Source organism: Pteropus alecto, unplaced genomic scaffold (genome assembly GCF_000325575.1).
Source record: "Pteropus alecto unplaced genomic scaffold, ASM32557v1 scaffold50, whole genome shotgun sequence".
In the NCBI taxonomy this organism is placed as follows: Eukaryota; Metazoa; Chordata; class Mammalia; order Chiroptera; family Pteropodidae; genus Pteropus; species Pteropus alecto.
The window spans coordinates 5,001,449-5,013,964 of NW_006431918.1; the positions used below are offsets into that span (position 1 = coordinate 5,001,449).

The following is a 12,516-nucleotide window of genomic DNA, read 5'->3' on the forward strand; positions in this document are numbered from 1 at the left end:
AAGAGTGCTCTCAGCAGAGAGAACTGTGAGTGCAAAGACCCTTCTGGGAGAAGCAAGACAAAACACAGGACTAAAAGCAGGTCCAAATGTTTGGAGCAGCAGGCATGAGGGAGCATATGGATCAAGGTGCCAGTGCGCCTGTGCAGGACCTCGTTGGCTATATTTGTCCTCATCCTAAGGCTTTTGTGAGGTCACCGAAGAGTTTTAAGCAAGGGTAGAATGATAAGGTTTGTGTTTTGGAAAGGTCACTTTGCTGACCTGATTGGAAAGGGAACCAAGTGTGTGTGCTAGGCCAGTTAAGAAACTCTAGTAGTTGTCCACATGACAGGCAGTGGTACCTTGGGCTGTGGTGGTGATGTGGAGGTGGAGAGAAGTGTACGGATAAAAAGCAGTTTCATGGATAAAAAGCAGTTTCATAGATAAAATGACAGGATTTGGAAATAGACTGAATCGAAGGGAGAGAGAATGACTCCTGGGTTTCTGGTTTGTGGAATGGAATGGATAGCTGTGCAATTCTTTGAGCTAGGGAATACTGGAAAAAACCTAACAATTTTTGGTAGGGGAGAAGACCATGATTTGGATGTAAACATAGGAATCTGAAAATACCTTTGAGGCTCCAAAAAAATGTCAGAGAGGCAGTTGGATTGATGGGATGGAGCTGAGAGGAAACACGTGGGCTAAAAAAGGGTAAATTTGTGTGTTGCTTTCATTTAAGTGGGAGGGCAAGATTCAGTGATTCTTGAACCTGGATTGTAAATGCCCACAACTGGGCATCTAAGTATATTTTAACCTTTACAGGTGATTTTAAAATGCAGCCAGGATTGAGATTCTCTATTTAAACCACATTTTTTTTTTTTTTTTACCAAATGTCTTTGTCTTTCTGCTCATGTAGCTTATTGATCTTACTTGCTTCTTATAGATACCATTTACTCTTACCAATGTCTCTCTCTCTGAATATCTCCTAGCTCATTGTCTGTCTCTGTGACAAATCTCCTGACCTGTAGTTCTCAATTTTCAGTTTCTACAGTTCATATTTACTTGGGTGTCTCACCATTACTTCAGATGTAACCTACCCAAATCCAAGCACTTCTTTGCAATGTTTCCCCATTTTTCTCAGTCGTAACATTATTTTCTTCAAATCACTCAAGCTAGATGATGGCGTCATCGATTCCACTCAGATTTATCTCTTCTTACCAGCACAGCTGTTAACACCATGATTTCATGCCCTCAGGTTGGGATATTGCAGTAGGCTGTAGCATGATGGCAAGAGCGTGAGCTCAGGAGGCAGACCCGGGTTCCAAACCTAGCTTCTTCACTTGTTAGCTGTGAGACCTTGGACAACTTCTATGACTCTGCCTCTTGTGTATACAGTGGCCATAATACTGTCCCTTGCCTTATAAGATAATTGTGGGTAAAACACTGGTATTATGTGGTCTCACTTTCCTTTGTCTCTTCATGTATTTTTAATAGAACTTTTTGTGTAGCCATTGCCGAATAGGTCTTATTTCCCCTCCTGGTAAGTTCTTTGGGGGCTTTATTTTATTCGTCTTTTTCTATTTTCTTACCATCCCATCTCCTTCACCCAGGCTTACAAAAGGGTCTTATACATCGTAGATATTTAATAAATACTTATCGAATCTCATGTCTCTCCTCTACTGCCTCATGTGGCTTCTTGCTGATCACTTTGTGTTAACTCATGCAGTTAGGACAACGTAATCACACCCCACACGTCCAGTCTGATTTCTCACTACTTTGCTTTCAGACTCCACTTGAGTTAGTTTGAAATGTCATTATCAATGCCATCTCTTTGCCTTTGCTCATCGTACCATTCTCTGGATCTGTTCCCCTCACTCATCCTACCCAGTTGCTCCACTCAGTTTGGACTCCACCTCATCTGAGCAGAGTGCCCCAACAACCCCGCCCACACTGATATGTTTTGTCTTTTTAATTCCTGTAGCATCTACAGTCTGGGCGTTATACTACAGCTATAAATTATATTTGCCCTCTGTTCTTGGCTATAGATGAATTTCCTCATCTGATTAATGCCAGCTACCTCACAGTTATGGAGGTTGATATGGAATGAGTTTAAGCAAGCAGTCTGTAAACTATAGAGTGCTGTGCACATCTTATTTATTGTTCATAGATATTTATCCTTTTTATGCTACAGTCTCCTTGAGGTCAGGGATTATATGTTTTTCGAAAGACCCTCAGCAGTGCTAGACACATAGTAAATGTTTGGGTAAAACTTGCCAGCTGGCTAACCTTATTTTAACTATTTTTTTCTTATAGGAGCTATTCATCACTAATGAAAGTTGAGAATATGTCTTCAAATCAGGTATGTTCAAGTTATTTGGTCTAATGTTGTACCTTGAAATAATTCACTAAGGGTGTTTAATAATTAAGTTACTGGCCAGTATTAACTCACATGTTGCAGATGGCTTGACACGATTTGGTAACTGTAGGATGCTCAGGTGAATTCTCTTAGGCATTGCCCCTCCTTCCGTGTGGACTTACTTATGTATTTGTTTTTAAGTAGGTCACCTCATGTCGTACCTTGTCGTCAGGTGCAGCCTATTAGTATTTACAGGACTTTCACATTCCTCATTTCCTTCTTTTCTAGTTGCAGGCATGCAAGACTACTGTTATTTTTAATATGTGATATTAATGTGACTGTAGATTGTAATTGAGTGAGAACAAAATTATCACCTTCAATTAAAAACTAAAACAGAAGTATTAAATCTAAGATCTTATCTGTAATTCAGGTGACCACGTTGGCTGTTTTCATGTTCCTCAGGACCTAAGATAAAGAGGAATGGTCATCCCTAGTACAGTGCTGAAAGGATCTTAGCATTAACCTGATTATTTTACTGAAATTATGTCAGGGACTTATTGTCCATCAGTACTGTCTTTCCCAAAATTCATTTCGAAGTATATGGAGATAGCACGGTTTAGCTCTTATTAAACAGTATTTGCACAAAATTGAAACTGAGTGAGATTTGCTGAATTGCATGTTTTGCAGTATAATTTACAAATAAGTGCTTTAGATCAGTGTTCTACAATGCACTAGGCATTGATTGCATATGGCTATTTAAATTTAATTAAAATTTAATTTGATTTAAACATTTAGTTTCTCAGTCATACTGACCATATGTGGCTAGGGACTACCATATTAGTGCAGAAATAGAATGTTTCTGTCATCACAAAACATACTAATAAAACAGCACAGCTTTAATGCTTAGAAATAATAGAATTTAAGGTCCCTTAAAAGGTTCTCTACTCAAACCCCATATTTGGTGCATGAATTAGGATGTTAATAGGATTTTACTTCTTGTTCATATCTGTATATTCTTCTAAAAATAAATAAGAACAATATCCTTATTCCTGTCTCTGTGAAGAACTAAATTTATGAGGCTTCTTTATGAGTTCGAGATGTATCTTTATAATTTATTCTTGAAAAATTCTGAAGTAGCATTATGTAATTAAATAGAGCTTTGAATTTGATGTTTAGAAACAAACTGTCATTTACTAATTGGATAAGGCTAATAAAGTTATTTAACTTCTCTGGGGGTATATTCAATAGCAACGAAGACATTAGAAGACATTACCTCATGGAGCTGTTCTGAAATTTAAACAAGGGCACATATGTGAATGTTCTTTGACTTAGTCACTCTGTGAATATAAATGGTCATTTTTTCTTATCCATAAAGTCCATAATTGCCATTTTCCCACAAACTCTCAGTATCAGAAAGCGAGATGTTTTTAATCTCTTCTGGGAACTAGTCTTAGATTTCTTGAAACTCTTAAAACAGTTAAACAGAAGTCTTAAATATACTTCAAATCTAATGTCTCTGTTGTAATGGTTTTTGCTTATTGATGGTTTATTTATTCAGGGGTTACTTTCCAGCAGACATCTGGCACCTAAATTAAGTTATGATTTTAGATATTTTCATTCTCATCATTATGGATTTTTAAAATAAGCACAACACACACATACATATGAATATACATATATGTACACGAACACCATCTGGTTATTGACAGATGTTGAAAGTGCCAGGATTAGGAAATCAGATTTGTAGACCAAAGGAGAACTAATCCTTCTCCTTTTCCTCTCCCTCTGTTGCTTACTACCCCTGTTCCTGAGTTCCAGGTTAGAATCAGGTTCAAGTTTCCAAGGAAGTTTTGTACTGGGTGTTTATTCTCTCTCTTGCAGTGGCAGGACGCTTACAGCTTTTTTTCTTATTTCAAAAGAATAAGTTTTAATTCTCCTGTAGCCGTCTTCTGTTGAGGGCATACAGACTTTTTATGATCCAAGTTGGCAGCGTATTCTGTTGATTTTCAGTTGAAGACGTAAGATAGAACTTGATTTTTAATTTAGCTCATACAAGTTCATCAGGAAAACTTATTTTCACTTTGAGGTTGGTTTTGAGTTTCCGCTCTCCTATTTAGAAAAATTTTTTTCTATCTATAATTTCTGTCTAATCTTTGTAAATTTGGTATCAGGAACCATAAACAATTACTTTTAACATTTTATTTCCTTTCACTTTATAAGCGGATGACAGGAAACCTATTTTGCTATATTGAAAAACATGTTGACTCTTTAAGGGAATCTAAACTATAAAAATTGTCCAAATAAAGTCTTGGATCTCAGATATGTATTTAAAAGTTACTGTAATCCTAAAATACAGATTCTGAGCCACATGGGAACTCTTTGCAAGTATAACTCACAGCCTTTATGAGTAATGCACTTCCATTGTCACCCATCTGAATTATATTAGCAAGTTTTTCATCCTGAGTTTGGGATCTAACGCTGACCTTCAAAGATACAGGATGACTCTTTCAACATCTCTAATGCTATTATTCAGTTTAGGACTCTAGGGCAGTAGAGAATGTAGCTGCTTATCCAGATCTTCTAAACAACTAACAATTTAAGGCAGAGAAGTTATGAGTGAATTTAATTATCTTTTACTTTCTGAGCTCTATGATTAGGCATAAGGAGGCTTATTTCTTAAGACTGACTATAAAGTTTAAAAATTGGGTTATTTATTTTGAAGGCTTTTATGGTTTCATTTTTTTGTTTCCTGCAGGACGGCAACGATTCAGATGAATTCATGTGAATGGAGAAAAGGACCTTTTAAAGATGTGAATTTAGGACAGTTGCAGACATTTTGATTCCATCTGTGTTCTGAATTACAAAAACAGCCAAAATTTTGTGTTCATTCTACACAAATATCAACTTGGGAGTTAAAAAAAAAAATTGTTCATTTTTTTGCTGAGAGATAGGGATCATATATATATACTTGGACTTGAAGACAGCATATAACTTTAGGAAAGTGAAAATATTTTTGCCAGAACATGTCTTGGTACTTTACTTCATGAAAGTTGGCTGCCTTTATTCCTGGGATAGACTTTGGAACAAACCAACTCTGAAAAGTATTTTTGGTACTGTAGTCTGTCCTTGAAAACAGATGTCTCGAAAAGCTTTTCATAGTCTTAAAATAGCTTCACTTCTGTTAAAAAGACTGTATTGGAGAGCAATATATAGGAATATCCCCCTCACTCTCAATTTCCTGAGTAGAAAAAAAAGCATATTGGTTTTGAAGGTAATACTGATATTTTCAGATAATTGCTGGCTTCAGTATTCACGTTCCATTGTGTAGTCTGAGTCGGTTAGCAAGTGGTCCTCAGCTCTCAGCTTGCTCTAGCTTCTACTTTCTACATCCTTACTTTTTCTGAGTGAGGGCCTCCAACCATCATAGTTAAAGGAATAGTCAGTGTTAATCAAGGTTGGGCCTTGGTGGCAGTTTTTACTTGAGCACCAGATGACCCAAGCCACGTAAATTACAACTTCGAGCCTGGAGTCATTTCTCAGCACTGAGGGAGAAATAGGAAGGGCTGCTCTGTGAATCATTTTGAAGGTGTAGGTTACCTTGTTTTTGTTTTGGAATACAGTATAAAGCAGAAGTCCATGTTGTAATTATGATTTTAGAAAGAATTAAGCATTTCATTAGCCAGCCAAGTAATTTGTTTATTTACCTTGAAATAATATTTATTTTGAATTATAACCCCAGAGTTTAGATTTCTCAATTGTAGACTCAGTAACTTAATATGTAACAGCACTACTGTTCAAACCACCTGCTTGTCAGTATGATTCTGAATAGAAGATACATTTTTGCTGAAGTGTGTAAGGCCGCCCCTGTAAAGAGACAAAGCAAAACAATGAAAGGGCAAGAGAACAAAGCCTGCAGGTCAGAAGGCATATGAATTCACATTCGAACCACACCCAGAGTGAACATACAGCATTTTTGTTCTTGTTCTTATTCTAACCCAGGAAAAATCTCTAACAGATTCTGTCGGTATTAGCACTTTGGGAGTGTGGGTAAAAGCAGAAGACTTCAGTGTTTCTATTTATCCCAAGTTGGTGTATGGGGTTGAACTGGAAAATTCCCTGAGGCATAGCTCGGCTAAATTTTGAGATGGAGTATGGGAGACAACACCAGAAATTAGTGGCGGGGGTGTGTGTGTGTGTCTAATGATATTCAACCTGGAGTTCTGTGATTTAAAAATATAATAATAAAGAATCATTTTTTATGGAAAGACTGATATATAAATTCTTAGAATTCGCTTGTTATCCCCATCCCCAAGCTGGTTGTGAAAGGACCCTGGCTTTAAAAAACCGCATCTATCATAGGCTCAGTCTGGCAGGTTGTACAGGGGTATCATCTCCTCCCTCACTGGTAAATGCATCTCTCCCCCAGAAGCCCACTGAGCCAAAGAGGATGACCTTTCCCAGACACATTGTTAATTGAGTGTAAGTTAGTAGCCATGCTCTTCTGCCTGGTTACTGTAGACACTTCTTTGACACTCTGCTGCGAATATCTAAAATGGGGAGATTTTACCTCGGCATCACCTGCGTCACCTCAACTTTCTACTTTCCGAAGGACTCCTCTGTACCCCACATTGCAGCATATGTAGATCGAGCTTTTGAAAACTACATCTTTTTCTGCTGTAGTGTAAGAGATCCTGGAGTCCAGATTTTAAATGTTTCATAACACTCAGCTTATGCTGGCTTAAAATGTCAAGCCCTCTTCTGAATTCTCAGTTGAATTCCAAGCACTTGAATCTTTTCAGCTGCTCTGTGCTGATTTCCTCCTACCTCTGCCTGTGTGTTGGGTTAATTTTTCCCCAGAGCTGTCTTGGTCCCAGAGAGAGCAAAGATCTTTTTTTTTTTTTTGAGGACACTGGTTCAGTGCCAACAGGTCAGACCGTTGACACTAAAGTCATCTCATTTCTTGCTATTGGCATGTTTCCTAAACTTCCTATAGGAAAATTCCAGGTTTTTGGTATTTTTCTAAGCTGTGCCCTTGATCAGATTCACTCATCCTGGAATATTTGTCTTGCCAGCTCTGCCTCTAGTTTCCTCACTGTGTTTGATCTGCACGTAGGTAAGGTTCACATTGTTATTTAATCTACTTCACAAACTCTGTTTTGTTATATTCCTATAGCCTTAGAATTTGTTTATGTTGATCTAGGGTTCTCATCTATGGGCAAGGGAGCTTTGTCACAGTGCTTTTGCTAGAACAGGTATTGGGGAAGTATACCAAAGTATGGAAGGCTTGTACATTAACAAAAGGCATTAGGCTTTACTTGAACCCTCATCTTTTGTTTGATTGTACTGTTTTCAACTTTCTTGAAGCTCGGATTTTGGCGAGCCTTATAACTGTTTAGTGCCCATGGTTTTCCCCGCCCAGAAAGGAAGAGGTGGCCCACGTACAAGCAAGATTAGAGAGGGAGAGTTCAGCTCTGGCCTCCAGCTTAGGACTTCCTCCCGCTTTTGCATCTGTCTGAGAGGGGAAGCTCCTGTTTTCCAGGCTGGACCTGGTTATGGGAAAAACTGAGCAGGATGGAGAAATGGAACACTTGTTCAGTTATTCCTGAGCTGTGATATTGAAGCCTGCTTTTTCTCTATTTGATTTGAAGCATGGCATTGTGAATAACAAAATCCCACACTCGGAATGATTGTAGTAGGGTGAGTGGGTGACCTTTGATTTTAAAGTAGACTGTAAAAAATAAACTGTAATCAAAAGTGTAAAATTAGAAACTTAAAAGTCCGAGCTAAATGTCAGTCTGAACCCATCTAACTCCAGTGAGTATGTGACAGCTGAGAAATGAGGACAGCACTCGTGCCAAATAGGCTCTTCTCCAGGCACTCGTGGGTGAGAGACTTTTATGAGCCTTATATCGTTTCACAAATGAGATGATGCCAACCATATGTTCGTCATGTCCTGGATGAATGATACATAAAATATAATGAAAGCTTATAGTTTGAGTAGAACCAAGTGTGTGTGGTTCTACCAAGACTTACTTAGTCTCACCAATAGGATATACATACTTATTTCAAGCAAATAGGGAGGAGATTCTTGGCTACCTGAAAATGCCTGTGGAATATACCACGTACTGACCATGGTGTAAGAATATGCATACCTCTGTCTTTCTGTCTCACCTTGATTGCTTCCTTTCATGGTTGTATCAATTATTGTGGGGATGCCCAGCTTTCCACCTTAGCGGTGGTGACTATAGTTCTGCACTGTAGCCAGATGAAATAAGAAACAGGTCTCTGCTGTCGGCAAGCGCCAATTGGCATTGGCTTGGCATTTTCTGCCTTTGTTGACAGCCAAGGAATGGAAGCCAGGGGAAATGAATGCTCACTCTAGAAGTCCCATGTAACTTTTGCTAGTTTCCAAGCCTGGTGAGTGGGTGTCAATATATAACGCTGAAAAAAAGAAGGAATTCTCCAGAGTCAGTATTGTTTTTCATTCCCACATCAACCCCATCCTGTAACCACAGCAGTAAAAATATAAGACTAATGGCCTGACATTGTACTTCCTGCCTAGATGAGGCCGTAGCTGCCTGCACTCGTTCTGGTATTTTGGTTTCTGCCTCAGCAGTTTGCCTTGCATAGAGAAGGCTAACATTTGCTTATGATTTCTGGGACATGCTTATGAGAATGGGACCTTTCAGGTGTACAGGCTGGTCTGTTGGTCTTGAACCTTTTTAGCTCTTTGGTTAAATTCAAGGTCAACAGGTCAAAATTACAGACTGAAAAAGGTAGAGAAGAAAATAGTAGAGGCAGTGTGCCTATTTAACTAGCTCAGATTTACCAAGGTTATCTTCAGTTGTGAATCCTTAGCTTCATTATATTACATCCCTTCTGAAACTTTTATTTTACAGTTAATGTACTCAGCATCAATGAGGCTTACATAACTTTTTTCAAAATGAATTGCTTTAAGAGTTTAGAAAGGAATGGAAGGTCTGAAATAGACAAAGCTTAAATTTGGTCCCAGAAAAAGCTTTACTGGTGCCTAAGGTTGGAAGAAGTTTCCTTTTTCAACAAGAAGGGAGAAGGCAGTCTGTGTTCCTGCCCCCACCTCTCAAAGCGAAGCCCTCCCTGCTTGGTCTCTCATCTGCCATGGTGGAAAGCGTTATGCTGCCATTTTTAAAACTTATTGACAGGGGCTTTGTAACAGTGAAGCCTTGGGGAACAGACCAGTGCATGGATTACCTGGACTTTTTTTCTCCCTCACTTCTGCCACTCATATGTCAGGGATTAAAGAGGGTAAAAGATACATGCAAACCTTCCCTCACTTCATGTAGCAGACGACTCCCTCCATTCAACTCAACTCCGGGCTTCCAAGTTGGGAAGAAGGTTTGAAACATTTTAAATTACATGAATAGGTTCACCCATGGTTTAAAATTCAATAGGTATAAAGGGCATAGGGTACATATTTTTAGGGCAGTAGAACTATTCTGTATGATACTATCATAATGAATGACATTACACATTTGTCCAAACTCATAGAATGTCCAACACCAAGCGTGCCCCTGATGTAAACTGTGGACTCTGGGTGATAATGACTTGTCAGTGTAGGGTCATTGACTCTAACAAATGAACCACTCTGGTGGGCAATTTGATAATGGAAGAGGCTGTGTGTGTATGTGTGTGTGTGCGTAGGGGTAAGTGGGAAATCTGTGTACCTTCTGCTCAGTTTTGGAGTAAATCTCTAAAACTCTAAAAAATAAAATAAAAAGAAGAAAAGAGTATATAGGGTGATAAGTGTTCCCAGTTTCGCTTCTTGGAGGCAACCGTGTTACCAGTTTTTTATTAAAGGCCGTAGTTCTAGATCTGGACTTGGGGAGCTTGAGATTTCTGCCTGCGTCATGGCCTGGATGTACCAGTGGCTCAGCTAAGGAGTGGGGCGAGAGAGGCTTCTCTCTGCATTTGCACCCTGAGCATTTAATCCAAGAGAAAATGCCCAGCTACTTTTCAGACATCACACTTGGCTGCTGGTGCTTAGAGAAAGATAATGAGTTCAGAAACGGGGAGGAACAAGGGGTTAGGAGTGCTGTGATGTCCCCACCCACTAGATAGGCTCACTTTGGACACCAAGTTACAGGATTATCTCTGAATAAACTGTTTCAATTAAAATCTGAGCTCAGTGGAGAATAAACCAAGGACAGAGACTGCCACTTGCTTTCATCTCAGTTTGTGCTTCAGCGCAGAGAGGGAGGTGATGGGAACAGTACTGGCCTTAGGCAGCTGAAAATGTTCCTGGGTGCCCCAACTCCCCTTTCATTCTCTCTCCCACCTCCAGGCTGCTACCTTAGCTGCCCAATTGTCCTAGTGCTGCTGCTTAGCAGGTCAAAAGGATAGAAAAGATCTAGTGCGGATGAGGATGTGCGCAGTATAATGAAGGAAAAGGAGCCATACATTATTACTAATAGATTTTAGGAGTGGATTTTAGTACATAACTCAGCTACTTTCCTATGTAACTTAGACAAGTCACCTGTTCTCCCTGGGCCTCCTTGTGCCCAATGGAAAATGAGGAATAGGACTAGAGCAAGGATTAGGATTCCAGTGCTACAAGGGTCAGGCAGGTAATAGAAATGAGCCTGCAAGGTGAAGTGAGCCGGCGCATGGACACACTGTGAGCTCCCAGCTTTTCTAAGGGGAACAGCTACTTCTCAGCTCTGGCTAAAATTGCCATAGAGAAATAAAGTTTATAAGAGAAGCTGATGAATGACTGAGTCATGGAAGGTTCTGAACTTGATAGGGCAGGAAAAAAGAAAAGACTTTTTCTTCCAGTCACTTTCTTCAACAATGTCCTGATTTCTCCATCCATTGATGACCTCTTGGACAAATAGATAAGATTCTGTAACTTTCTAATCAATTCTCAATGCAAGTACAGTTCCATTTTAAAATTACAACTTCCTTTTATGTCTTAAAAATTCCAGTCTCATCAAAACTGGAATCACAAATATAATTCAAAACATCAACGCATCTAGTTCAAGCCTGAGTCTTTGCCTTTTCCAGCTCGGCCCCATTCTCCCCTTTTCTCCAGCCAGTGGCTCTTCCAGAAGTATGGCAGAGGCTAGGAAGGTTGATTTCAGGAGGGTTACTACTTGATACTCCTCCACAGAAGTGAAGGGTAGAGGTCTTTTGTGACAAGCATTGTTATAATCTGGTTATTGCTGTGTCTTGCAAGTAGAATGTGGGTGTACTCAACTACTTACCACTCTCAGCTTAGAGACTGTGAATATCCAGTAGTCAGTTGCATTATGAGTCTGTTTTAAGTCAAATTTCCCAATTTGTACATGTTAGCTCAAAATCATTCAACACTGCTAGACCACACCAGGCCTGTCTATGGGCTACACATTGCTCATGGGCTCTCTGTTTGAGGACTCTGGGTTAGAATGAGTTCTAAGGTGTCTTTCAGTTCTCATCTGTGAATTTATGATTTTCCTAGATTTAGTAGAAACCACTGGAAGTCATCTAAGCTTTACCCATATAGGCAGGGTACCCCCCACCCCGCCGCCCGCCACACATACACACACATACCTGGGAATTCTGGGTGGCAGGGGACTCCTGGAAATGTATTATCCTCAGTGCATACCACCAGTGTCTTGGAGAAACGAGAGATGAAGGGAAGGGCCAGCAGGTGGCAGGAGAGAACAGCATGGGTCTCAGCTTCCATGTCCTGAGTCCATATTGTGTTCTTGCAGTTGGAAGGGAAGTTGACCACAGGGCCTCAGGCACCCTTCTGGCACCAAGAATTTTAAAGCACATCAGGAAAAGCTGTGTTTCTGAGGGGGGTGTTTTCAAAGCTCTTTACCACTGAAATCTTAGAAATAGATGGGAGCAACACCATGTATTGATTTGAAGAAAAAAATGCCTGTCAAAATATAATGCTTATATTTAAAAACCAATCTCTTTTTCAGAATCAGCTTCTAGCTTTTCTTTGCAAGCATAATGCAGAGGTTTCCTAGAATCATAGAATTTCATAGAATCGTAGCCTTTGGAGGTTGGAAGGGAACTGAAAGGTCATCGAAGCTGATTGTACTCTTCTGGGCCCTTTACACCATCCTGAAACAGAATACATCCAGAGACGGGAAGCTCATTACTTTATAAAGCCATTTGGCTATTAGAAGTTTACTTTATTGAGCCCAAGTCAGCCTCAC

At 39.6% G+C, this 12,516-nt stretch overlaps 1 protein-coding gene across 3 annotated transcripts in view; it reads left to right on the plus strand.

Moving 5' to 3' along the window:
* The window catches only part of CCDC25 (coiled-coil domain containing 25), a 35,663-nt gene extending 29,699 nt beyond the window's left edge, over nt 1-5,964 (plus strand). For all 3 annotated transcript variants that reach the window (XM_006906337.3, XM_025042603.1, XM_015585091.2), the window contains 2 exons: nt 2,290-2,335; nt 5,088-5,964. In XM_006906337.3, the coding sequence (XP_006906399.3) occupies nt 2,290-2,335; nt 5,088-5,117 (76 nt within the window). In that variant the 3' untranslated portion in view covers nt 5,118-5,964. The remainder of the gene's footprint in view (nt 1-2,289; nt 2,336-5,087) is intronic.
* Nucleotides 5,965-12,516: the final 6,552 nt, after the last annotated feature.